We start from the raw sequence: 24,332 nt of genomic DNA on the forward strand, positions 1-24,332 counted from the left end.
GAAGAATTTCTTTACTGTCCGAGCCCCCAAGGTCTGGAACAGCCTGCCATCGGAGGTGGTTCAAGCACCTACATTGAACTCCTTCAAGAGCAAATTGGGTACTTATCTTGCTGGGATCCTATGACTCCAGCTGATTTCCTGCCCTTCGGGCGGGGGGGGGGCTGAACCCGATGATCTTCCGAGGTCCCTTCCAGCCCTAATGTCTATGAAATCTATGAAATCTTATCTGTGGGAAAATACCTTCTTCCTTTCCTGGTCTAAACAAAATGTAGAAATGGAGAAAACACAGGGCTGTGTTCTTATTATTTGACTCTCTTTTGCTTAGATTTTTTGTACAATTCTTAGAATCTGCATTTCCTTCTGTATGCTAGAAATTATCATTGTTTCTAGAATGGGGGGGTTATTTTGGAGTTCTGTTTTTTAGAACAATTAGATGAGTTATTTCAGACTGTGCAAGTGACTTAATGGAAAACAAAATGGATTGTTACTAGGAAAGAAATCCAGTGAATACCATTTTCTGAACAGGTGTCCCAAAAGGTACTTATTGTTCAGAAAGATAATGAATTAGTTTTAATATTATTCTCCATAAGATAGTAAAGCATTTTCCTGACAGACAAATTCGTTTCAGTAGTCAACACATTTTAGTTTGCTTTTGGATGGGAAGAAACTGCAGCTGCTTTGTCCCAATTTAATTTCAGGAACAAATAGAAAAAGCAAAATCACAATATTTGTGGTATTGCAATTTGGGAAATATATAAAGATGGGTATAAATATGATAGGCACAAATCAAAATAAATAAGGAGTCTGAATCATCACATTTTTCAAAAGCTACTCAGAAATATAAACTCAAAATTATTGCCTTACTCAGTTGTAACTATTCCCAGAAAATGTAGTATAACACTTGTAACTAGGTGATAATGTTGGAGAATAAGCCTATGCTTTGGAATAGCAGTTCAGTTTAAAGGGTAAACTTTCTTAAACTATAATCTGTGTCTAAATTACTTGAGACAAAGAAAATAAAACAAGATAATTTTATGTTTTTAAATACCAATAGTTATAATTAATGCCAAGGACTAGATTTTGTGGGAGGGGCGGTGGGGATCTTACTATTGCTTACACTGTGATATAAACTGGGGGCATCTACGTGTGCGCTTTACTACAGAGCTGACAGTTCCACAGTGGAGTTATTTAGTATGCTGCAACACTACGTGTCGATAGTGACCAGGGCTGGAATGGGGCACGAGGGTGCCACAGTGCAGGGGCTGCCTGCTGTCTAGCCCCCACACTGTAGTACTCTCATGTCCCAGCTAGCTCCTCCACAGCACATTGAGCAGAGCAGCTCCAAACCCGCAAGCTGACCCCCTGGGTTCCCTGCCAGCCAGCTGTGCCACCCCAGCTCAATGTGCTTCAGTGCCAGGTGTACATGTAAATGCTGCGCCCGGGAGCAATAAACAGTGGTGTAAACTGTGCTGAAGTTTAGGTACATTAATCCACATGTAGATGCTCCCACCAAAGCTGAAGAAAATGTATAAAGTTAAGCATATTGTGTGTTTTTATTTTTCCCAGCATATTTGAGAGAGGTTTTTTTTTTTTAAGGGAAGTGTGTAGAGATATGATCCAGGGAAATACAATATGTGGCAAGACATTAAAACAGTGTGCAAAACATCCTCAATGACACCAGGTCATTACTAAAAAACAAGATAAAGAAATTTATTCTCAGAAACCTTGGACTCCTGCCCAAGGCTACATTTAGTCTGGTTTTAAAAAAAATCTGTGAAAGTTACTATACAAATGGACCGACCTTTAACTATGCTTTAAAAATATCCCATGGAAGAAAATATTGGCGTATATTCTCAACTACTGTAAATTAGCATAGCTCCATTGATTTTATCTAACCATGACATTCTTACAATTCCTTGGGAAACAACAGTTGTTCTGCTTGCATTAAGACTACAGAATTATTCGTGGGGCAGAACATGCTGTAATACTCCCCAGACAAGAACCTAATGAGTTACTTGAGGGAAGCCAAGATGAATAGAACATTCTGCCTTAAAATAAATATCCTAAATCTAGAGAATCCTATACTGTTTTTACAGTTTAAAAATCCATGTATTGGAAAGGAGTGCAATACAAATATAAGAGAACTTGGGGTGCTGTATTATACAACAGGGCTGCCCAGCTTCTGAGTGGTGGGAGACATGTCATGCAGGGTGCAGGCCACAGGGCTGCACACTGCACAACATGTACAAAGCTCCCCTGCTACCACCATGTGGGCAGTTGGCCCTGGTCCACAAATAGCGCAAACAATTTGGTCCCTACCCGATGCCCCCGTGTTGCATGGCTAGGGAAGGCAGCCCTGCTCCCACCCATTGCCTACACTCTGCAACCTGCTTCCCTCTCTCCCTACCTCACATTGCACACACCACGCATGCAGGGCCAGAACCTCTGCCCCCGCAAACTGTGCATGTTGTGCGTTTCATAGGTGTGACCAATATTTTCTCAAATTCTGTCAAATTTCTACTGAAGGTTACCTGTCTTTAACAAGTTTTGAAAAATGTCTCAGTTGCAGGTTTTGAAAAAATGGGATTTTAATGTGCCCTGCAGTATGTTGTATTTCTAAATATTTAAATCCAAATATATTTTCTTGGAATAATTGTCCAAAATGTATGATACCAATATGTTCCAATATACTAAAGCTTCCTAATAATTTATTAGGATTAAATTCAGTATTTTTATATGTGCTAACGAAGATGGATATGAATTTAATAGCTTAATACGTGTTATCCCAGGTTCTCATTATTGATCTCATAAAGAAGTGATTTTTATATTGAATTTGGCCATACAAGTTTTCTATAGACATGGTAATATATTGCTTGTCTGTTGGACAGTATGCTTGCTCTACTTTTACCCGGTGCATACTGCGAATTGTTATTATTTAGTACATCACATTTCAAAGCTGGTTGGCTTGATAGTAATGTTTAATATTTGAAAGCATCATTCTCCCTCCCACCCCACTTTTGCTGAGGTCTTTGCAGGATGGAATTTTTTAATCCACGTTTCTTATTTCCTCCAATAAATTTATTTATCATAGTTTGCCACTCATCTAAGATTTTTTGATACCATAATAGGTAGAGTTTGGAATAGAAAATTAATTCAAGCTAGAATATTCATTTTAACTGCTGTGCTTGTAACTTATCATGAAATTTCATACTTTGACCAGTCTTCTAAAACTATTTTGATTCTTTCAATCAAAGGAGTATAACTGGAGCTGCGCATGTTCTGCCATTTTAAGTAATATTCCCTCCCCCTTAAAGTATTTTATTAAAGTAGTTACCCATTTATATTTATAGCTGTCTTTTATCTCTTCTTTTTTTTTGTATCTGGCCTACACTAATGTTTAGGAGTTCTGATTTTTCATAGTTATAACTTTGAAACTTTGCCATATTTTATTATTTAGCTTTTGTAGTTCAGACTATTTTAATTGATCTTGTAATGAAGAAAATACCATTGTCAGTGTGTAGTGCTAGATTACTCTTGTGGCTGCATATGGATTAGAGCATAGAGTTGATAGTATTAAAATTTTGGTCCTAATCCAAAAGCGTCTTAAGTTCTTTCTAAAAACTGTCAAAGGACTCTATCAAAAAATTTTCAGCATCCAGTGATAAAATTATCAGTCAAAACTGTGTTAATATATTTAGAGAGTATTTGTTTAACCTATTTGTTAAAACTAATGCAAAAATATTTGTATCTTGATTTAATAAAGAGATAGTCTCAAGCAGATAGATTCTTACTTGATTTTGGGATTCCTATAATATGAGCTTTTCTCCAGGTATCAGGAGTTTTTCTCCTTCTGTAGCTTATTAAAACATCTGGTAACGAGTGCACTTACTTTGCCACAGAATAAAAAGTAAAATTGTATATAAAAATATGTCTCACAAGAAGAGTATTAATAAAGCCATCATACCTTTTCTGGACCTAACCTCATAATTGTAAAGTTAAAAATCTCTGGTTAAAGCCAGAATCGAACAGGGTGAATTACTCCATAAACATATGTTGGCACTGTTTGGAAGTAATAATTGTTATCAACATGGAAGACAGATGTAGGAAGTCAGTAATAAAACTTCATTATACTTTTAAAAATATATAAACGATGTTTTTCTAATACATAACAAGGTAATGCCATTTGTACCTGATCATATTGGATAAAGATGTATTAATCACTGTTCTGTAAACTGGTTGTTTCCTTGGGCCAGTAATCATGACTGAATTGTGTTTAACAGGGGCAAACAGAAAATACTCTCAACCATAATTATATAGAACTACTACATCAAAAGAGCTAATATCTGCAAACTAGCAAAACCTGAGAACAAGATTCCTTATGAAGGAGAACTGAAAGAAAAATGTAAATGAAGATTGGGATTTCTTTGAAAATTGTTAATTAAATGACCAAAAAACCATGATTCTGTAATCAAGAAAGACAAGCGTGGCTAAAAGCCCAATCCTGGTTAGTAACAAGGTGAAGGAAACAATGAAGTGTTAGAAATTTGTAACTAATGGGGAAAAGGGACATAAGGTAAATATAGAATATAGCACTCAATACAAAATATACAATTTGAAATATACAAAATGAATAAGGGAGGCTAAAGACATCAAGGAGAATTCCATGGCTGTTGGACTTCTGGATAGTAATAAGGAGTTTTAGTAAGGAACAAAAGACATTCTAGTAATCAGGTAGGTCCATTACTAGATAGAGATGATAATGTTGCTAGTGATGTAGAAAAGCTTAAAGTGGTCAATAAATACTTCTGTATTTATGAAGATGCAGAATGCTGTAGATTTACCATATAAGAATTATAAGATACTTTTTGTCACGTCTGAGGACCGGCGTACCCTTGACCTGCGAGCCTGGGTCGGCATGACCGGCTGGATGTGGGTGGGGTAGGTAGTCGGACAGGTGGGTAAGCGAGAGGAGTCAGGAAGTTTAACGCATCTTGGTTATACAGAAAGTTTATTTTTACTTACACTACAGAAGAGTGCAGCATAGGAAGGAAGTCGTGGTTGTGCAGTGTAAAAAGAGAAGTTGATTTATTCAGTTCAGCATGCAGATATTTTTGTTGCACAGATTACAAACTGCGTGGTGCAGATTTTAAGCAAAGCATACAGGTAACTTTGGTCTAAAGACTTGCGTGAGCTCTTGTCGAGAACAGACGAGCAAGCAAAAAGGGATACACCTGAAAACTTTTACCGTCGGCGGGGAGAGGTCAGCGACTGGCCAAATCGCTGACTATGTCTCCTGGGCGTGCGTGGAGGTCTCCACCGAAGGCGGAAATCTCTCCAAAGTTATAGTTTACAGGGTAGCCTATTACAACATGCCAGGCATGAATAATTACAGGACTGCCAGTCATGACTGTGAACAGACTCTGTGTGTTCTTAGGTTTCATGTGAGATTGACTGTGCATGTGTTTTACATTTAAGCTGGGGAGGGGGTTTGGATACGGAACTATAATGACGAAATATGTTATGTTAGCCTTTTGACCTTTGTCCCATCGGCATCTGAAACCAAAGATTTTTCTTTGACATTTTTCAGTCTGTGAAAAATCGGGGCAAATGTTAATGTTGGGAATAAATGTTTTGAGGCAGTAGGCCTAGATGACTTGCACCCACATACTCTAAAAGAGTTAGCTGAAGAGATCTATGATCCTCTGATCTTAATTTTTAATAAGTCTTGATCTACCAGGGAAATTCCAGGAGACTAGAAGATGGGACTATTGTTCAGAAAAAGCGAGTGGGATACCCCAGGTAACTATATGCCAGTTACCCTGTCATCAGTACTTGACAAAATAAAGTGTTCATAGAGGATTTAGTTGACTGAAAATGCAGTTAATTAAAAAAAAGAATTAAAGGTTTTATAGAAAATAAACTATCCCTTGCTTCTCACAAAGTGCTCCAACCACTAGATCAAAGGCCAGAAATTGCCCAGACCCCTCTCTGACCTTTCTTAAGTTGGCCCATTACACTTTTTGCTTTACTAGTAATTGAATAAAGTGGATAAGCAGCACTGGGAAAGTTTCTGCTTCTTTGGGAACAGGGGCCACAGTAGCCTTCTAGGGTATCATCAGTCTCACTGAGTTGTATACCTCCCCGTTTGTTGTTTCAAGAGACTAGAAGCCTGAAGCCAGATTGTAGCTTTCCGTGCCTCTCCCCCTGAGCGTCACACATCTGGGTCTCCTTTGAATCTTGCAGTTGCCTTCTGGGGTGCATGGCCAGGCTACTGGGAGTGGCCTTGGGTTAGCTCCCCAAGGGTCTTATCTGCCACGTCTTTGATGATTAGTTCTTTAGCAGGAGGAAGATGTTTAATCCCGTCTCCCCTAGTACTCCCCCTTGGTTGTCCTTGTGATTGTTTCTTGGGGCTCCGCCTCCCCTACACCCCGCCTAATGCCAACCGCAGTGTTATCTGTCGGGGCCAGTGTTCTGGCCCTTAAGGACACTCGATTTCTTAAGGGCTATGGCTGTAAGCTACCGATGGTATGGGCACCAAGCATCCACCACTGCCTTTTGCTGTTCCCTGATTCACGGGATGTCAGCCTTCACCCGAGCTTCGGCTCCTCTTGACGGGTTACCCCCTCCCCAGTTTCGGAACCTCTTGCCTGTTGTCTGCATCTGGGCTCTGGCTCCATCACCCTCACCAGTGTCCCAGTCACCACTGCTGCTGGCCTCTGTCCATGCTGGCCTCGTAGGTGACTCACTGGGCCCTAGCTGGCCCTCCTTGTCTCCCATGGTTCCCCCTCTGGGGCGCCACCACATCTCCTCTGCTGCTGGCCCCTCAGTCCTCTTCGACCTCTCTGAGCTGGGTGGGAATGCCTCTTTTGGTCCCCCCGGCTTCCTTCCTGCTGGGGCTTTTATCTTGGCACAGGGTGGCCACTTGGCCAATCAGCCCGGCACACTTAGAAAGTGTGCCTACACTGACATTGAAGCCATTCCTGGCCCCTCCCAGCTCCACCGTGGGTTTTCCCGTTGATCTCGGACAGCGGCAGCAAGAGCAAGTTTCCTCCACATAGATATATCCAGATTATTAATGCAATACAATTACATAGCTGTGACTATCATTAACCACTAGAAGAAGCTACCAAATGAATGGTGGGTTCTCCACCTCTTGCTGTCATAAAATTAAGAATATTAGCTGTCTTTCTGGAAAACGTATTTTATTCATGTAAAAGTTGTATTATTCTTAAGTTGTAGTAATTGGCCTCCCTACAAGGGTAACTGGGTGAAATGCAATGGCTTGTGTTATACAGAAATTCAGATTAGAAGTGGTTTCCAACTCATCTGGCCCCGTGGGGCTGGAATTCAGTGGCAGCAGTATTTATTGCTGTGGCTTCTAGAGCCACAGCAGCCACTTTTCCTCCCTCTTCCATATTTCCAACTGTATGGACAACACGGTGGGCCAGATGATGCAGCTCACTGCTCTGGATTTGGCCTGCGGGACTCACCATGGGTCTGGAAATTTGCCAGCAAAATGAGTGGTAATAGTGTTCATTGCTGTGGCTCTGGGAGCTCCAACATTTAGTGCTGCTGCTGCTAGCTGTGTTGCTACATTTCTGGACCTGTGGGAATCCCCTTGGGAGAGATGATGGGGCTCCATGGGCTGGATCTTGGTCACCCAGAGATAAGACAATCTAATAATTCTGACTTTAAACTCTAGGAATCTGCCAATCCACTTCCTTCCCAGTTATCCCATGGGAAAGAGATGAGTGTGGCATCACTGCTAGAAGATAGAGTTGGTTGAGCCAGGGGGTTATGTGAGAACCGAGAGTGGGGCCATGTGTAAAAAATCTCTTATCTGATGTTCTAAGCTCTCTGAATTAGGGGGCTTTTGGCCCAGATGCTGTTATTCACATAACATAAAAAAGGAGGAAGTCTTGAAATTAATCTGAATCTAAAGCACTCATAGCCATATAGGTAAAAATCAACCATTTACCTGAACTCCAGAAGTGTATCATCAGCTGATGTATATTACAGAGCACTGATGTAATGTGCTCTATACATGTGTGTTTTTACAAGAGGGCAGCTGCAGCCTTCTCTGACTGCAATTTCTGGCCTCTACTTGAAAGCACATTCTAATTAATTTAGCTTCGATGTGACAGAGAAAGTGGTAGTAAGGATTGCATTGGAAAGGAGAAATCTCACTCTTGGTATGAACAGATGGAGAAAACCTACTTTGGTCACAGTTGCAAACTGAACATCCAGATCCAGTTCAAGGGTTTATTAAAAATCCTAAAACAAACCAGTTAGGTAAGGCCTCAACTCACACTGCTTCTGAGGGATTAAAACAGCATGGAGGCAGTTCAGTTTTAGAAGCAGTCTTCCTTCAGAGTACTTTTTGAACACTGAATTTCTAACATTGATCCCTGGCTAGTGTTTCTATGGTACATTAATTGAAAGTCCTGTGCCGTTCAATAATGTAAATAAATATCTATGCATTTTGGTGATTTTTGTTCTTGTTAACTTCACATTTATTCAAGATGCTTAGTTTTCAAAACCAGCGATACAGAAAGTGCAGAGAAATATTGATCCTCTCATTAGGTTTTACTGAGTTTTGAGTTTTGCATAAATGTTACTGTTTTATAAAATATTTCCTCTGAATAAAATCTAATTTTAAACACCTTTCTTTGAGGTTTCCAACTGAGTTTTATGTTATATATGTTTGTATTTTAGCAAGTAAGTTTTCAGGGCAGGGATTGCTTTTACTTATGTCTTTCATGATGCTGCTTTACATATAAGAAATAAACAAGTAATTTAGAGTAGCACTTAAGCTTCAATTTCATATCAGCAAGCATATTGTCATGCCATGATATCACTCAAATGTTCTTTATTTTTATTTCCATAATAGAAACAAACCACCTCCCACTGGCTTGTGCAATACACACTTTGCAGAGAGCAGATCTTTTAAAAAATGTTGATCATTTTCAGCATAATCTTTACAGGACTGGGCAAATTGAAGCAGTCCTTATTCAGCTCATCAGTTCCCAGTTACTTTATTGGTGTTAACTAGGCCTGTGCAAAGTGGCTAGTATTCACTTTGGATTTGGCCGATTTGGGGGACCATGATTTGATTTGGTAATTTGAATCACTGTCCTGATTCCATTTGGCCAAATCAGCCAGGTGAGGCCCATTCCCCGCCTGCCCCAGCTCCTAGCTCTTTGGGGAAAAAAAGCCCCGACTCAATGGGTACTGCCAGGCGGGGGGGCAATCCCCACTGCCCCACACTGTATGGGGGGGTCTGCATGAGCTCCCCAACCCCACCCCTTGCTTCCCCAGCCCCCCAACGGGTGCTCCGCCTGGCCAGCTCCAGCCCTTTAAGAAAAAAAACCAACCCAAAAATCCCCCCGGACTCACCGCTCCTGTTGGTGGGGGAGTGAACCCCACTGCCCTCCATTGCCCCACGCCATGTGGGGGGCTCTGCACAAGTCCCCAGGAGCCCCAAGGCCGCTGCAGGAGCAGTGAGTCCCAGGGCTTGCCAGATTTTTTTTCTTAAAGGGCCAGAGCTGGCCCAGGCGGGGCACCTCTGTGGGGGCTGGAATAGTGAGGGGAGATTGGGGGGCTCGTGGCAGAGCCCCCCATGCAGCCCAGTGAGCACCAGGGCTTTTCTTTAAAGTACTGGGAGCTGGGGCAGGTGGGAGCAGCTATTGGGGTAGCTGGGGGAGTAAGGGGGGACTGGCGGGGTCCCCTCATGGTCCCCTCCCCCAGCCCCCCTTCCCTGCCCTAGTACTTACCAGCTCGGAGTCGGCTGCAGCTCTCTGCTGCAGCCACCGGGGACAGCCTGAATCATCAAAGCTCTCCCAATCTTTTCCGAAGTTTGGGAGAGCTTTGAATCAATTCGAACCTTTAAATTGTTCCCCTACTTCAATTTAGATTTGGAGATTCAGCCACCAAATCAGGCCGAATCTCCTCTGAATTGAATCACCACCCGAAGCATCGCACAGACCTAGTGTTAACTTCATTGGCACAGAACATACAGGATTGCAGGACTGGGCTCAGACATTGTTACTACTGGATGAGTAGAATTTCCAATTAAAAGTTCACAATAAATAGTTCAGGGACACCATTGTTTCCTACAAATAAAACAGAAGGAAGTATTAAAATAGCACATAGAGATTTCTAGTAAGTGCTAGAAGGAAATTAATCTTTCCTAACAAACTGTTTTCTAGTGAAGGAAACCCTTCCCCAAGGCTGGAGCTGCTTCACAATATAGATCCAATGTTTGTGGACAATTCCCCATGTGAGTATGTACCTAATTATTAGAAGCTTATTAGTCATAGAGCTTGATGTATGTTTAATGTTTCCTTTTTTTAAAGCATAGTTCTCTTCTGTAGGCAAAGATGGGATATACAGTAAGATGCCTGCCACTTGTCAATAAGATGGCAAGTGCCCTTGCTTTAAGATGGGGGTACAATAATGGCACTAGCAGTGTGCTTTTTACCACATCCTAAATCATTGCCAAGGTATACTTTCTATTCACCAGTTCTCCGAAGCTTTCCCACGTAAAGCATTGTTTCTTGTAGGCTGTGAGTTTGTAGAGGGATAACTGCATGCCTCAGGTGCAGAGTGGGGCACCCAGCCAGTGATCAAAGAGCCTCCAGCTCTTCAAATTGGCAGTTGTCTCCAAATAGATGCTTACCTTAGTATATGCTGTTCCATCTATAACATGATTGTATTGTTGATATTATGTGTAGAATACCTAAGTTTCTAAAAGGCTAAGAATTTCCAAGCTTTGTGGCTGCTTTGATGCCATAATCTCAAGTTGGAGCCTTAGCCAGTTCTCCTGCTCTCTAAGCACAGTCTGTTTTATAGTCCAGTGTAACTATTATGGATTTTCTAAGGCCTGGAAGCGTTTCAAAATGAAGATTATTTTCATAGAGATTTTCATTGGGACATCTCCTTCCTGAAGATTTTATAGGGTTTCTTTGTTTAAAAAAAAGAGCTAAACCTGCACTGATGAAAAGCTGTGCAGTGGAGATAGTGACATTAACTTATAACTTTGTTACAAATCATTTTGTGGTACCTGTGTGGAACAGCTTAAGGGTATGCTGCTGCAATTCATATCTGGCTCCGTGATGCTTTTCCTCTGAGCAGGACCACTTTGTGCAAATGATCTAATACTAGCTGCCCAGATGACGGCATACATTCTTGGAGATTAAGACCTAGCCATGTCAATTTCCCTCTAAAGAATGCTCTGTAGGCTACTGCATCCTTGTATGTTGTCATGCCCTGGTGTGTTGTTACAGGTGCCTACTTCAGAGACCACTTTCCTCCTTGTGTGGGACTGCTGTGGTTGTGCTCAGCTGAGGTACCCAAGCTAATAGCTCCCAAATTTTAAGCTGAGGGGGCTGAAAGGAAATTTTCAGGAAAGAGTCCTAGGCTAGGAACTTCCTCCCTACTTTGGTTCAGCAGTTCAGGGTTGTGTCAGGCATATTTTATCTCTATTTTCAGGATGTCTTAATCAGGGCAAATTGAGGGGAGGGCTATTGTTTTGGGTCAGTGAGATGTGAAGGGCCATTATTGGGCATTTATAGACATGCTCTGGGAGTGTGTCTGTGTTTGGGGGGGCTGGTGGTGCTTTAATTAAAGTGCCCAGAAAGCCATATGTATCAGCATCCCTGCACTGAAAAATGGCAGTGGGGCACTTTAACTAAAGCTTGTTGAACAGGCTGTAGTTAAAGTGTTCCCACCAGCAGCAGGAGCACTGATGTATGTGACACTGGAGTCTGCTGGAGCAAGGTAGTTACCACATTCCAGCAGACTTGATTAATTGAGTTTGCTCCAATGAGATGTAATTACAGCACGTTGGAGCAGCCTCCCTGCATGTTTATAGGTGCCCATTGTAGCTGCTCAGCCAATTTGAAAGTGTGTGTGTATTTGCATGCATGACTCTTCTAAGTGGGAGATGCATTAAAAATAATCTAAATAAACAGATACTTACCAGTTTGTGTTAACAGCAGTGTGAGCCTTTGCTCCATCTTTTCCCCAAAGCGCCCATTACCTTGGCAAGTCACTTTTCACCATCCACTTGCCCCCCAGCATTAGTTGTTCATGCATATTTAGGGTACAACTGGGCTGCAAATATGTATTCATACAACTTTCTTCTAATTTTAATTTTATAATACTCTCTTCAGAAGAATTTAGACTAATGTTAGTATATGTGCTAGATTTTATCAGATATGAGTGTTTTTTTCCTATGCACTATTGATATCAAAACTTCTTCAGATCACATCTTCCCAATTAATGAGGTAGCATGCATTTCTGACAATGTGTTAAACTGTCTTCTGCATAAGGAACTAGCCTTTACATATTTGGTCTGATTTTGCAAGCAGGTGCTGAATGTGCCCATAACTTCTCCTAACTTAATTACAGGTGCCCTGGGCCTTGTAGGACAAACCCATTATCTTGTTTGTGGTTCTAGCTTGAAATGTAATAATATAGTTACGTTATTCCATGTCATGAATCTATAGACATTTTGTTATTTAGAAGTCTTAAGTTAGACACATAGGTGCATATCTTAGCCTGCCTCTTAAAGTTCTTTTTTCATTTTACATGGTGAGGGGTGATGTTTATGACAGCAAGATCTATGGTCTCAGTTTCTGTATTTTGAGTAGACCTAGGGAGAACAGCAGTATTGAGATATTTTCTGGATATCTCACCAGAAGCTTAGGTGTACCATGGCACCAGCTGAATTCTTTATCTTCCATTCTTTCTTTTCTCCGTTGCTCATTGACTGCACAAATACCCTTCTTGTTTGTGAGGCCATAAACTGTGTGTTCTTCTTAAGCCTTTCTTCTCTCTAAATTGTATCTATAAGCCATTGTTGAAGTTTGTAACCATTGTCTGCTACAGTTAGGATTTCAGTTGTAAAAAGGATGAGAAAATAAACCCAAAGATCCATTAGCAAAGCATGTAAATTCCTCACAGGTTATCTAATGAAGTAAATGTTTCTGGAGCCAGTTATAGAGGACAAAAAAATTTTGATTGTGTCATCTGTATTTTGAGTAGACCTGGGGGGAATAGGGTTATTAGATATTTTCTAGAACCTTAATTGGAATAACTTGGACTGACAGCACACGTCCACACAAGCAGGCACATGCGCTTGCAGCAGCTCAAATAGAAGCAGTGCAAATTTGAGCTGGGGCTTTTTGCCTCGCTGGACATGCCTGGACATGTACTTTGATGTGGGGCAAATTGTGCCACTTAGGGCAAAATAACCCTGCCTGGCTTCTCCCGGACCTGCTGTCAGGGGGAGCTAAAGGCTGGGGCCAGCCACTAGTATAAAAAGCTGCCCTGTGCTGGCCCCAGCAGTACGAAAAGCTGCCCTGGCAAGTAGCTCAGGGCCACTCGCTCTCAGGAGCTTCTGGGGCCCAGCCAACTGGTACCTGGGGACACTACCCCTTCTGTCAGCTGGACTGCTGAAGTAGCCTTGAGAGTTCCCTGCAACCTCTACCCACTGCAACAGTCTGGCAGTGGGGGCTGTTGCCTGACTGTGACCTGCTGCCACCTGCAACAGCATGTGGCTCCAAGTCTGTGCACCTGCCAGAACTGGATGGGAACTGCACAGCCATTAGAGGTATCTGCCCCACTGGGCCAGCTGCAAGTGGGCTGTGGCTGCAGAGTTGGCCTTTGTGTGGCACTACTGCCATGTGTGCCCCTGCCTGGCCATCTGGGCAGCTATTGTTCAAAAGATGTTCTCAGTGTGGTGGCCTGCTTTGAATTGTCAAAGCATGTCCTCCTGGCTCCAAGTGGCCAGGAGGTCAGCCACCTCCAGCTGGGTCCTGGGTGCCAGCTCTGAGCAGGCTCCTCTGTGTGGGTACTGCCACTTACCTCACTAACAGGAATTCTGGTGTGCCCTATTTAAAAACTGAAAAATCCCAGATAAAAGTCCTGAAGTCATTCTGTAAAATACCCCAAAATCCATGTTCTCTTACAATTAAAACAAAAGACCACTACATATATATATCTAGAGAGAGAAAGACGGAGAGAAAGCAGTCATTTGGGCAAAGTTTTATTGATATATCTACAATATTAAAGCAATTTGGAAACCTACCAATGCCTCTATCATCATAACAAAATGAGTTCTAAATACCTATATGTTTTGCTGTTTGCCTTTGGTTTTCTTATCATAGAGCGGTTAGAGCTCCCCCTGACCCCTTCACTCACCAGTATGTGGGAACAGCTGCCCCTGCAGCTGCAGCGCCTGCCAGCAGGTCTCATCCTGTCTGGCAGCTGGACATGCAGGGTGTGTGCTGGGGGGGATGTGGGTGGCTGTGGGGGGCCGTGGGGTTTGTGGCTAGGTGTGGATAGATGATGAGGGGACTGTGGGGGGGGGCTGCTCAGGAGGTGTGGGTCCTTGTCTCCTGCAGGGTGAAGCCCCCCTGCACATCTCACAGCCTGCCCCCCCACAGGGGCCACAGCCCCCCTCAACAGGGGCCACAGCCCCAGCAGTCTTGGACTCAAAAAAAAAAAAAAAAAAAAAAAAGGCAAGCCCTGCAATCACCGGCAGTAGATGCAGCCATCAGGGTTACTGGGGCCTCCTGGCAGAGTCCCCACACACAGCACAGGGCAGCAGGGGACAGCAGGAACCAGCCCCAGCCCCCTGAAACCTGTGCTGCTACCCATTGTGCAGGTGCGGCCCAAGTCAACAGGGCATGACACAGCTCCACATGCTGTTGGGCAGATAGGGCCACTCAGGCTGAGCAGTGCCAGGCCACAGGTGAAAAACAGCAGCAGCCCTAGCTGCCCAACAGTGCATGGAGTTGCATGGCGCCCTACCGACCTGGACCCCACCTGTGCAATGGGGCAGTGGCAGTAGAGGTGCCAGGCAGCCAAGGCCGAGTCCTGGTGCCCCCTGCTGACCTGTGCTGTGTGTGGGCTTTGCCAGGAGACCCCAGTGACCCTGACAGCTGCTGCTACTGCCACTGAGCACCAGGCTTGTATTTTTTTGTTGTTGTTGCTGGTTTGTTTTTTTTTTGAGTCTGGGACTGCTAGGGCCAGGTGGGGGAACGACTGGGGGTGGAGGGTGATCTGGGAGTGGGGCCAGGTGGGTTGGGGGGCATTGGGGACCAGGGGCTGGGCGGGGGGGGCGATTGAGGGGTGGGGGCTGGGGCTGGGTGGGGGCAGGGACTCCCCCGTGGTCTCCTCCCCCCCTCCAGCCTCTTCCCACCCCTTATTTACCTGGCACAAAGCTGGGTCCAGCTCCCTGTAGCCTGTGCTACTGCTTGCCCTGCATGGGCAGGCACCGTGCTTTATCAGCAGGGCAAGGGTTAGCCATAGAGACACTCTGAATGGCTTCCAGAACGTCTCTGTAGAGGACCCGAGCCTCCGGTTGCCTCTGGGCATGGTCCTGGACTGTGTCCTGCCCTGTTTTTTTTGCCTGGGATATTTTTTGACCCTTGGATATCCAGGGGTCTAAATTTGCAGCGCAGGGAACATTTTTTTGTTCTCACGCATGCCTCTTGCAGCGTCTCAATGGGCTTTGTGAGGCTGCAAGAGGTATGTGCATGGCTGTCTGGACACATCCACAGAGACTCTTCAGTGCTTAAAATTAGTTCAGAATATCACACGAGAGGAAACAGAACAAGGTGAATTCTTGTCCAAGGTGTTTAGTAATGCATTTTAATCAAGTATGTCTTATTAATGGCTTTAATGAAAGCCATAACTTTGAAGAAAATTGAGCATAACTTTTACATTTTGTATGCATATGCTTTTGTGTACATATGTGCATGTTTTCAGACACAAAAACCTGATAAAAGTGAAGTTATGATTGAAAGTACTTGTTACTTTAGTAGTGAAAAATATAGTATTGCTATGTTTCAGTTTATGGAAAAAATAAATATTCTTAACCCATGAGATTCAGAACCCATCTAGCATATGAAGACGTGGTGCTTAAGGCTATGAAAAGGATGGTCAAGTTTTTTTTTAAAATACCACTTAGGTTTTTTCCATTTAGAGATTTCCCTTTCCTGTTCTGGATATTCCTGTTTTGTGTGGTATAAAACTATGAGTAAATATGACATGAATGAACTATGAAATGGTCTTTTGTTAATCATTGTCATTTGCTTTCTTTCTGTCCTTCCTAAAATGCCAGGAAAAGAACAGATAGAGAAATAGATATAGTTCTGAAGGGCTACTTTTTCAGGTTAGCAAGCAGGAATCCAAGGCTCATAAAACTGGATTAAAAAACAGTCTCTGAAATCACAGGAAGATGGGGATAACCAGGGAAGTTCTGAATCAGAGCTGGTTAGTGATCTCACATAGTTGTGGGCTAAGATGTTGGCTATATTTAATTTATAGGTACATGTGGGTGGGGTATTTTTAGTCCCTTTCTCCAACCATTTATTAAATACAATTTCTGTTTTCCATGCATAGACTGAGGCATCTGTTTTCTTTAGAAAGGCAGCCCAGCCACTAGGTCTCTGCGAGGCTGTTCTTCATTGACACCTCCAGTTTTCCTTTCTTTACTCTTCTCTTAGTTAATTAACTTTTCTTATTCTGTATAATATTTAATGATGCAATTAATGACTTTTCTTAGGGATTAGAGTATATGCTGTCAGTCTCTCAACTCTGTGAAGTTTAAAATCCAGTATAACTGTAAAATGCTCATACAACATTCTTGTCTCATTCATTTGTGTATCTTGTCTATATTAACTGTCAAGGAGTCTTTTTTCTGGTATGTAAAGAAGAGTATCTATCAATTGTTCTCAACCTTTTGAAAGTCCAAGCACCCCATTCACAATTTATTTATCACAGTGCTTATTACCTCCTAGCACAGGGGCTGGGCAGGGGGAAGGAAGGTGCTTACCTCCTTGCACCCTGGTCTAGATGTTGTAATAATACAAATAATACATAATGATTTATAAAAAGATGCTACATATTTGTATCCTAACTTGCCATTAAAAGCTTTCAACATAGTATGGTTGAGTAATCAAATCATAGGTAATTAAAGAATGTACAAATTAAAGAATGTGCACATGCGAGGCAAAGTTAAGGTTATACCCACAGCTTAACATTTTTGTTTCCTGAGTTTTCAATATGTGCCTTTCACTATAACTTTTAAAGGACTGTGGGGATATACATGTGTGCCTCTTTTTTACAAACAGATAATATTATGTACCTTTAGAACATATAGAATTATGAACCTGCAACATTCTGGTAGTGTAGCTGTGACTCTTGAATGAAATAGGAATATTCTTTTTGAGCCTTACACACTGTTCATTTTTCTTTATAATAGCATACCATATGTTCTTCCTAAGAGCAAGAAACATAATTATTATAGTTACCATTCAACTGATAACACCAAATTATTTCAACAGAAAAATAAATAGAAAATACTAAACATTGTCAGAATTACCAACAGTATCTTGCATCTTCCAGAGTGCATCTCCTTTTGTATAAGGTCTTGTGCCATTACTTCTAAGTTGACTGGTGATTCTTTCATCAACCACAGTTACCCCAGTAACTATAATAACAGGTGTGACACTTAGTTCTCTTCCCTTCAGGAGCTTTTGGCCAAATAGTAAATAAAGTGCTCAAACAACACATTATTAAGATTAAACAAAATATTGTTTAATTTTAATAATAAAAAACAAAATATGACATAAAAGGAAAAGATTTTTAAAGGACAGTCTTTTGGCACAGACCATAGGCAGGCCTGTTTTTACCATCTCTCAGCCAGTTGCTTTCTATCTGCTTTCTCTTTTCCCCTGAAGCCTGTGGCATATGTTCAACTTAAGATGCTATTTGCCTGTTAATTGTGTTTTAAATAGTGAGTCCATCTACACATTCAGGGAATTAATGATGCCACGAAAAGGGAAACCAACCACAAAAATTTTAAACAAGAAAGTATTGAACCTGTGCCAGGGTTAGGATTGCACTGGGGTCTTCAACCGGCTCCAGTGCAGTCCCACTGGCTGACAGCTGATTGTAGGCTGGATCCAGGACCACACCTGGACTCAAACCGGCCTTGGTGTAATCCCTGCCAGTCAGTAATCAGCTGATTGTCAGCCAGATCTAGGACTGCACTGAGGCTTGAAGTGGTTGAAGCCTCAGTGTGGTCTGGGAGCCAGCCAAAAATGAGCTGATTGTCACGCACCTGACTTCCAATTTGCTGGAGTAGAGGGAACCCAGGTTTGATAGATTCATAGACATTAGGGCTGGAAGGTCATCAAGTCCAGCCCCCTGCCCTAGGGGTAGGAAGTCAGCTAGGGTCAAAGGACCCCAGGAAGATAAGCATCCAAACATTTCTTGAATGAGTCCAGAGTAGGTGCCTGCACCACTTCTGGAGGGAGTCTATTCCAGGCCTTGGGGGCTCTGACAGTAAAGAAGTTCTTCCTTATGTTCAGCCTGAAATGGTCTTGGAGGAGTTTATGACTGTTGGTCCTTGTTATCCCTTGGGGTGCTCTGGTGAACAGACGTTCCCCCAGACCCTGATGCATACCTCTTAGGAACTTACAGGCAGCCACCAGGTGGCCCCTGAGCCTGCGCTTTTCCAGGCTGAAGAGTCCCATAGCTCTCAGCCTCTCTTCGTAAGGCCCTCTGATCATGGGCACGGCTCTCCTCTGGGCTCTCTCAAGCTTGTCGACATCCTTCTTGAATTGTGGAGCCCAGAATTGGATGCACTACTCCAACTGTGGCCTCACCAAGGCCAAGTACTGTGGGAGGCTGACATCCTGAGATTTACTTGAGAAGCATCTGTGGATGCAAGCCAGAGTCTGGTTTGCTTTACCAGCTGCGACATCTCATTGGTGGCTCATGTTCATTTTGTGGTCAGTCGTGACTTCCAACTCTTTCTGCTGTGGTACTAGCGAGCGTAGCCCTGCCAAGTCCATAAGCATGCTGCAGGGTTTTTTTCCCCAAGGTGGAGTACCTTGCGTTTATTGGCATCGAACATCATCAGGTTTGTATCTGCCCACTTACTAAGCTTATCCAAGTCTGCTTTAATACTAGCCTGTCCTCAGGTGTGGATGCTATGCCCCAAAGTTTAGTGTCATCAGCGAACTTGGCCAGTGCACTTCTGACACAAATGTCCACATTATTGATAAAGATGGTAAAGAGAACCAGTCCAAAGACAGAGCCTTTGGGGGCACCACTAGTCACGGAGTGCCATAACGATTTGCTAGCATTGACTACTACTCTCTGGGTCTGATCTTGAAGCCATCGGACTGTGGTGTAGCCAAGGCTATGGTTGGCCAATTTTTCCATGAGGAGTTCACGGGACACCAGATTGAAGTCTTTTTTAAAGTTCAGGTATACGATGTCAATCTCTTCTCCCTTGTCCAGGTGATATGTCACCTGGTCATAGAAGAAGATGAGATTGGCCAGGCAAGACCTACCCATGACAAACCCATGCTGGCTGTCCCTCAGGATGCTGCCCTCAGCCAGCTTATCCAGAAGGGTCTCTTTGATAATTTTCTCCAGAATCTTACTGGGGATTGAGGTCAAGCTGATTGACCTGTAATTCCCAGGATCTACTTTCTTCCCTTTCTTGAAGATGGGTACCACATTGGCCTTCTTCTAGTCTTCAGGTACTTCAGGATCATGATCCCAGGCTCCCGCTGCACTAGCAAGTAGGCTCAATTGGGATCCAATCCCTGATCCCAAAATTGCATGTGTGGAGTGGTGTGAGGTGTATTGGATCAAATCCTATTGTGCCTTTAAATGGACATCTGAGAGTCTCTTTATTCAGCCAAAAGCCCTTTTGTCTCCGTTTATCTTGCTGCCTTAAACAGATTGATTACCTGCAGACAGGAGGTGGAGCCAGCCTTTTTTGGGCCCGTGCCATTCCTATTGTCTTAATGCAACCATTGTCTTATTACATCACCATTGTTTTGCATTCCTGTTTGTTTTCATACAGCCTTGTTTATTTAACCCAATTTAGGCATACAATAAACAATGTAATTACAAGGTCATAATACAGTATTCATTAATTATTAGCAAGCAGCTCCATGTCCTTCACAACCATATAAAAGCAGAAGATTAAAACAAAAGATGTAGTCCTTCCAGTTCTTTTTTCAGTTGGAACAATCACTTTTCCAATCCACTTGAGACTTTTTTAACAACTCAACAAAATTGCAAACAGCAGTGGGAACATTACATTGGACTAAAATGGTTACATATTCATTTGTAACATTACTTTTTAAAGACAGACCAAATAAGGAATAGAAAATAGCTTTAAAGATACCTGCTTCAAATTAATCACATGTATGTGAATTGACAGGAAACAGCAGAAAATCTGTATCTTCGATAATTTTTCTTTGTCTCTTTAACAAAATAGCTTTCCAAGTTGTTGATGGTTTGGCAGATGTGAGGGTGACATCAGCTCTTCCACTGTGAAAGATACGGTTTCCTTTAGATGGCCTTATGGCATTTCATCAAGTTTTGGTGATTCAGCTGAATTAAAAACCAACTGAATTTCAGTCTAAATTCCCCTAACTGCTAAACCAAACATATTTCTGACCACACAGTCATTGCTAGATGGCCTTTCTTCAAGTCATATTGAAACTCTGTATCCCACAGTAGGCACTTTTATTTTCAAAATCAGCGCTAAATGACATAGTGAAAGAAAATGTACCCTTTAATTTGGAGTTGCTAATCAGAATCTGACAGTACATGCTGTATTACCTTTTAAATCCAGTTTGTTAATTTTTTAATGAAATTAAGAGGTTTAAAGAATTTTACAGGTTATTTACAGGCAATCACTTTCTCATATTCTTCAAGAAAAGATTGTTTTCATTAAGTAAATTTAAAGGGTAAGGAATGCATTCAAAATAAGTATGTTGATGGGTGGGCCTCTTTTATGCTGAAGAAAAGTTTTCACCTTCATTTAAAATTCCAGGCTTACCATAAACTAAAGCTTCAAAGACATAATAAATTGTAGGCCTACTAACTGTAGTCAGTTTATTTTGGAGATAACCATTCATAAAGGCAAGCATCCAAGAAGGAGAAATTCAAAGAAGTTGTAAAAACATGTGCAACTTTTGTTCAACTTCCTGCTCGCACTGGACCAAATTAATCAAAATTTGCATTACTGCCCTTGATATATGAGTGAAAATCATTACCTCATTTACTACACTACTAATTGCCAAAATAAATGGTTGCATGTAAAGGGCTAGATCTGCTCTAAGAGAAATGTAGAATGTACATATTCTGTATTATGAAAGAGGAACCATTTAATATTTGGTAATGCTTTATTATATACAGACAAAAATTCATTATGAATGACTTTAAAATGGCTATTGCATTATATATTGCATCTACATAAATACCAAAAGAATTCATCTTGATTAACAGTCATTACAAACTCCTTTGGGCCTCATTTTTTTTTTACCTACTGAGCCTGGGTAGAAAATTCAGTGAGTCATTACAGAACAAAATTGATTTTGCCCTCTTCTATTCCTGAAGATCTGGCTTGTTTTGCAATTATTAAATGAGGGGAAAAACAATCTCTCAGTAGTACAGTCACTCAGTAGCAGCTTGTGTGTACAGTAGGTATGTGTATGGATGAGTGCGTTCTGTGTGTTTTTAATAAGATAAATACACTCACTGTCTATGCTAGACTAACACCTGGCATCTACTTTTCAAGGAATCAAAATATGAACAAAAGCCACTTATTTAGTATGGTCAGCTGCTTGAGTTTACATAATGGCTATTGAAATGGGGAAAAGGTCAGGAATTAAGCAAAAAGTAGTTCTATTCTCTGTTTTTCACACTCTTAATTTGTTTGGAAAAATAAAATGCGCCATATGTCTACCAGATGGATTGTGGTGCCTTATTACTACCAAGAATACCATAAATCCAAATAACCTATATATTATGAGGCACTGCCTGAGAGTTTTTCTGTTGACATCGTTGGAGCTAGAATTTTACCTTTCACTTTGACTATTCAGTTTTCAAATTTCTAATAAATGAAAATATTGATGCAAATTTCTGGGGTGCAGAATAATTTTTAAAAGCTGAATGGTTTATATGCTTAATACGCACCTTGAAGTTAAACTTTGGAGAATATGGAAACGTTAACATACTAGGCTGTTGCTATTATTCTGCTATTCCAAATCCTTCTAAAAAAACCCCAGCATTATGTAGCAACTGAAATCGCTATGAAAGAGCATAATAAATGGTAGAATTTGGATCTAAATATCTAGTGTTTGTAGTTCAAGTAAATGAGAAAGTTGAACTTCATTGTCTGGTTTGTTTGTTTTTTGTATTTATATCAAAGATCTATCTGGTATCAGCATGACAGTAAGAAATTTATAGTCTGGATAATGACCAGAGCCTCATCAGTTCCTTCAAAATCAGTATTCCATTAATTTTTCAAAGGTCAAGGTCATGGCTATTTCTCAAACATTCCTATTTTAATAAAGTAACAGAAAATCTCAGAGTTTTGTAGAAAATTCATTATCTCCATAAAATAGCAAAAGGTCACAAAATGTCTTTCCTCCTCAAAGTAGCAAAAAATCTTATTTTTTCAATAATTCATTGACACAGAGAAGCTAGGAAAAGCGCCTGACATTTGAGCATCTTCTTCCTTCAGGGGAAATAATTGTTTCATATATCATGGCTTAAAAAGACAAGTTAATAAAAAAAAAAAAAAAAATTACATGCACAAAACCATGATTGGCCGGGAACTGTCTGCACTTACAAATGAGGATATCATAGTTGTCATTTTTTCTAATGAGTTTTCAACTTCTGTCCAGGAAGTCCAGTAATGAAGGCTATGCAGCCACTAGTAGGCAAAATATTTTTTTAAATGCATCAGGAAATGTGGTGAGAGGAGAGAACTTTGGTACAGATATATCTGGAATGGGAAAATCAGGGTTGGCAAATAAACAATTGAAATTCTTGAACTAATGAAAAAGAAACAATTTAGAAGTGATATTTTACCAGCATAAAGGAAAATCTGGATTTAAAATGATATAGCAGAATAGTAATAATAGGTATACTGTAGAATGGTACAGGTATATTGTATTCCCATTGACCTTGATACCTTCCAGAAAATATATAATTCTTTGCGCATTGTTCCAAATATCATTTGTGATGCATGGGGGGGCATTTGTTTTTATTATGTAGTTTAACGTGTATGGAGGTGATCATGTTTTTTACACAGAAGCTCTTTTAGTAGCAGTAAATATGCAGAAGCTCTTCTGAAGTCATGTTGATGATTTCTTATCAGCTTCCATAGAGAAAACAGTATTTAAATGTTTTGCTATTCAAATTATCCCTGAACTGTTATCTTTATCTTTATTAATATTTTTCCTTGGTGTCTTTCAGGAAGGCAAAGCCATAGCTGAAAGGCATTTCTTGCTTCTAACTACAGTAGTATACACACACAACAAATTAATACCATTTTTTATTGAAAGTTCCATTTTAATTGTTTAAATAATTTGTCTGTGCTCAAAATGTCAGTTATTAAACTCAGACACCTAGACCTTTTTAATTTAATACTTCCATTGCAAAACATTTTTCCTCCCTCAATTGGTCTGTAGATTTTCTTTCAGAAAAGAAAAGTTTTCAGTGGACTCCGATTCAGTTACAAATTAGTTAAATAAGGTATGTGTTGGTGAAGTTTGTCATAAAAATATTTCAAGACATGTTTGGTTGGACAAGGAATTGGGTCACAAATACTCGCTGATGTTGTGAATAAAACCTTGTTGAAGGATAAGAATGTATTAATATTATTATCTGATTCTCATTAAATGTACTGTCACATAGTGCTTTGTCAGAACGTAAATATTTTTCTGCCTCTTTCCCCCTTGTCTTCACAAAAACTTCCTTGGTGAAATTGTATTCCAGTAACTGATGCACCTTAAAAATGCTTTGCTAAATGTTAATATAGTACATTTACTTGTTTTCTATCTTAGAGTAGCTTTAGAAGTCTAGTTAAAAAAATAATAATAATCAGATTTGCCCAGCAGTATTTATTCTACTTGTTCCTTTTTCCTGTAGTTGGTAAAACTGAAGCTTGATAATACCTGCTAAAATTAAATTCTTTTCTGTTTTTGAAGATCAATAGCATGCTTAAGCCCCAGTTCTGCAAAGACTCAAGCATAGGCTTCATTCAGTAACTGAAAATAGTGCCATTGACTTCACACTTTACTTTGTTCCAGTCTTCTGGAAACTTTTCAGTTCTTTATGACCTTTAGAAGCAATCACTGGTATTTCACTGGTACCCTTAAGCCTCAAATACTCTTGCCAACTGGCGTTACTGATTTCATAGTTTCATAGTTTGTAGGGTCGGAAGGGACCTGAGCAGATCATCTAGTCCGACCCCCTGCCATGGCAGGAAAGAGTAC

At 41.1% G+C, this 24,332-nt stretch overlaps 1 protein-coding gene across 2 annotated transcripts in view; it reads left to right on the forward strand.

Annotated features, from left to right (window-relative positions):
• ARSB (arylsulfatase B) overlaps window positions 1–24,332 on the forward strand; it is a 146,521-nt gene that overhangs the window by 85,246 nt on the left and 36,943 nt on the right. The window contains exons 6-7 of one of the 2 annotated variants that reach the window (XM_019532199.1): window positions 10,209–10,279; window positions 11,286–11,587. In XM_019532199.1, coding sequence (XP_019387744.1) covers window positions 10,209–10,279; window positions 11,286–11,377 — 163 coding nt within the window. In that variant the 3' untranslated portion in view covers window positions 11,378–11,587. Of the gene's footprint in view, window positions 1–10,208; window positions 10,280–11,285; window positions 11,588–24,332 lie in introns of those variants that run through there. The other variant, XM_019532198.1, reaches the window with a different exon arrangement.

This window comes from Crocodylus porosus, unplaced genomic scaffold (assembly GCF_001723895.1).
Source record: "Crocodylus porosus isolate Cpor-Errol unplaced genomic scaffold, CroPor_comp1, whole genome shotgun sequence".
Lineage (NCBI taxonomy): Eukaryota > Metazoa > Chordata > Crocodylia > Crocodylidae > Crocodylus > Crocodylus porosus.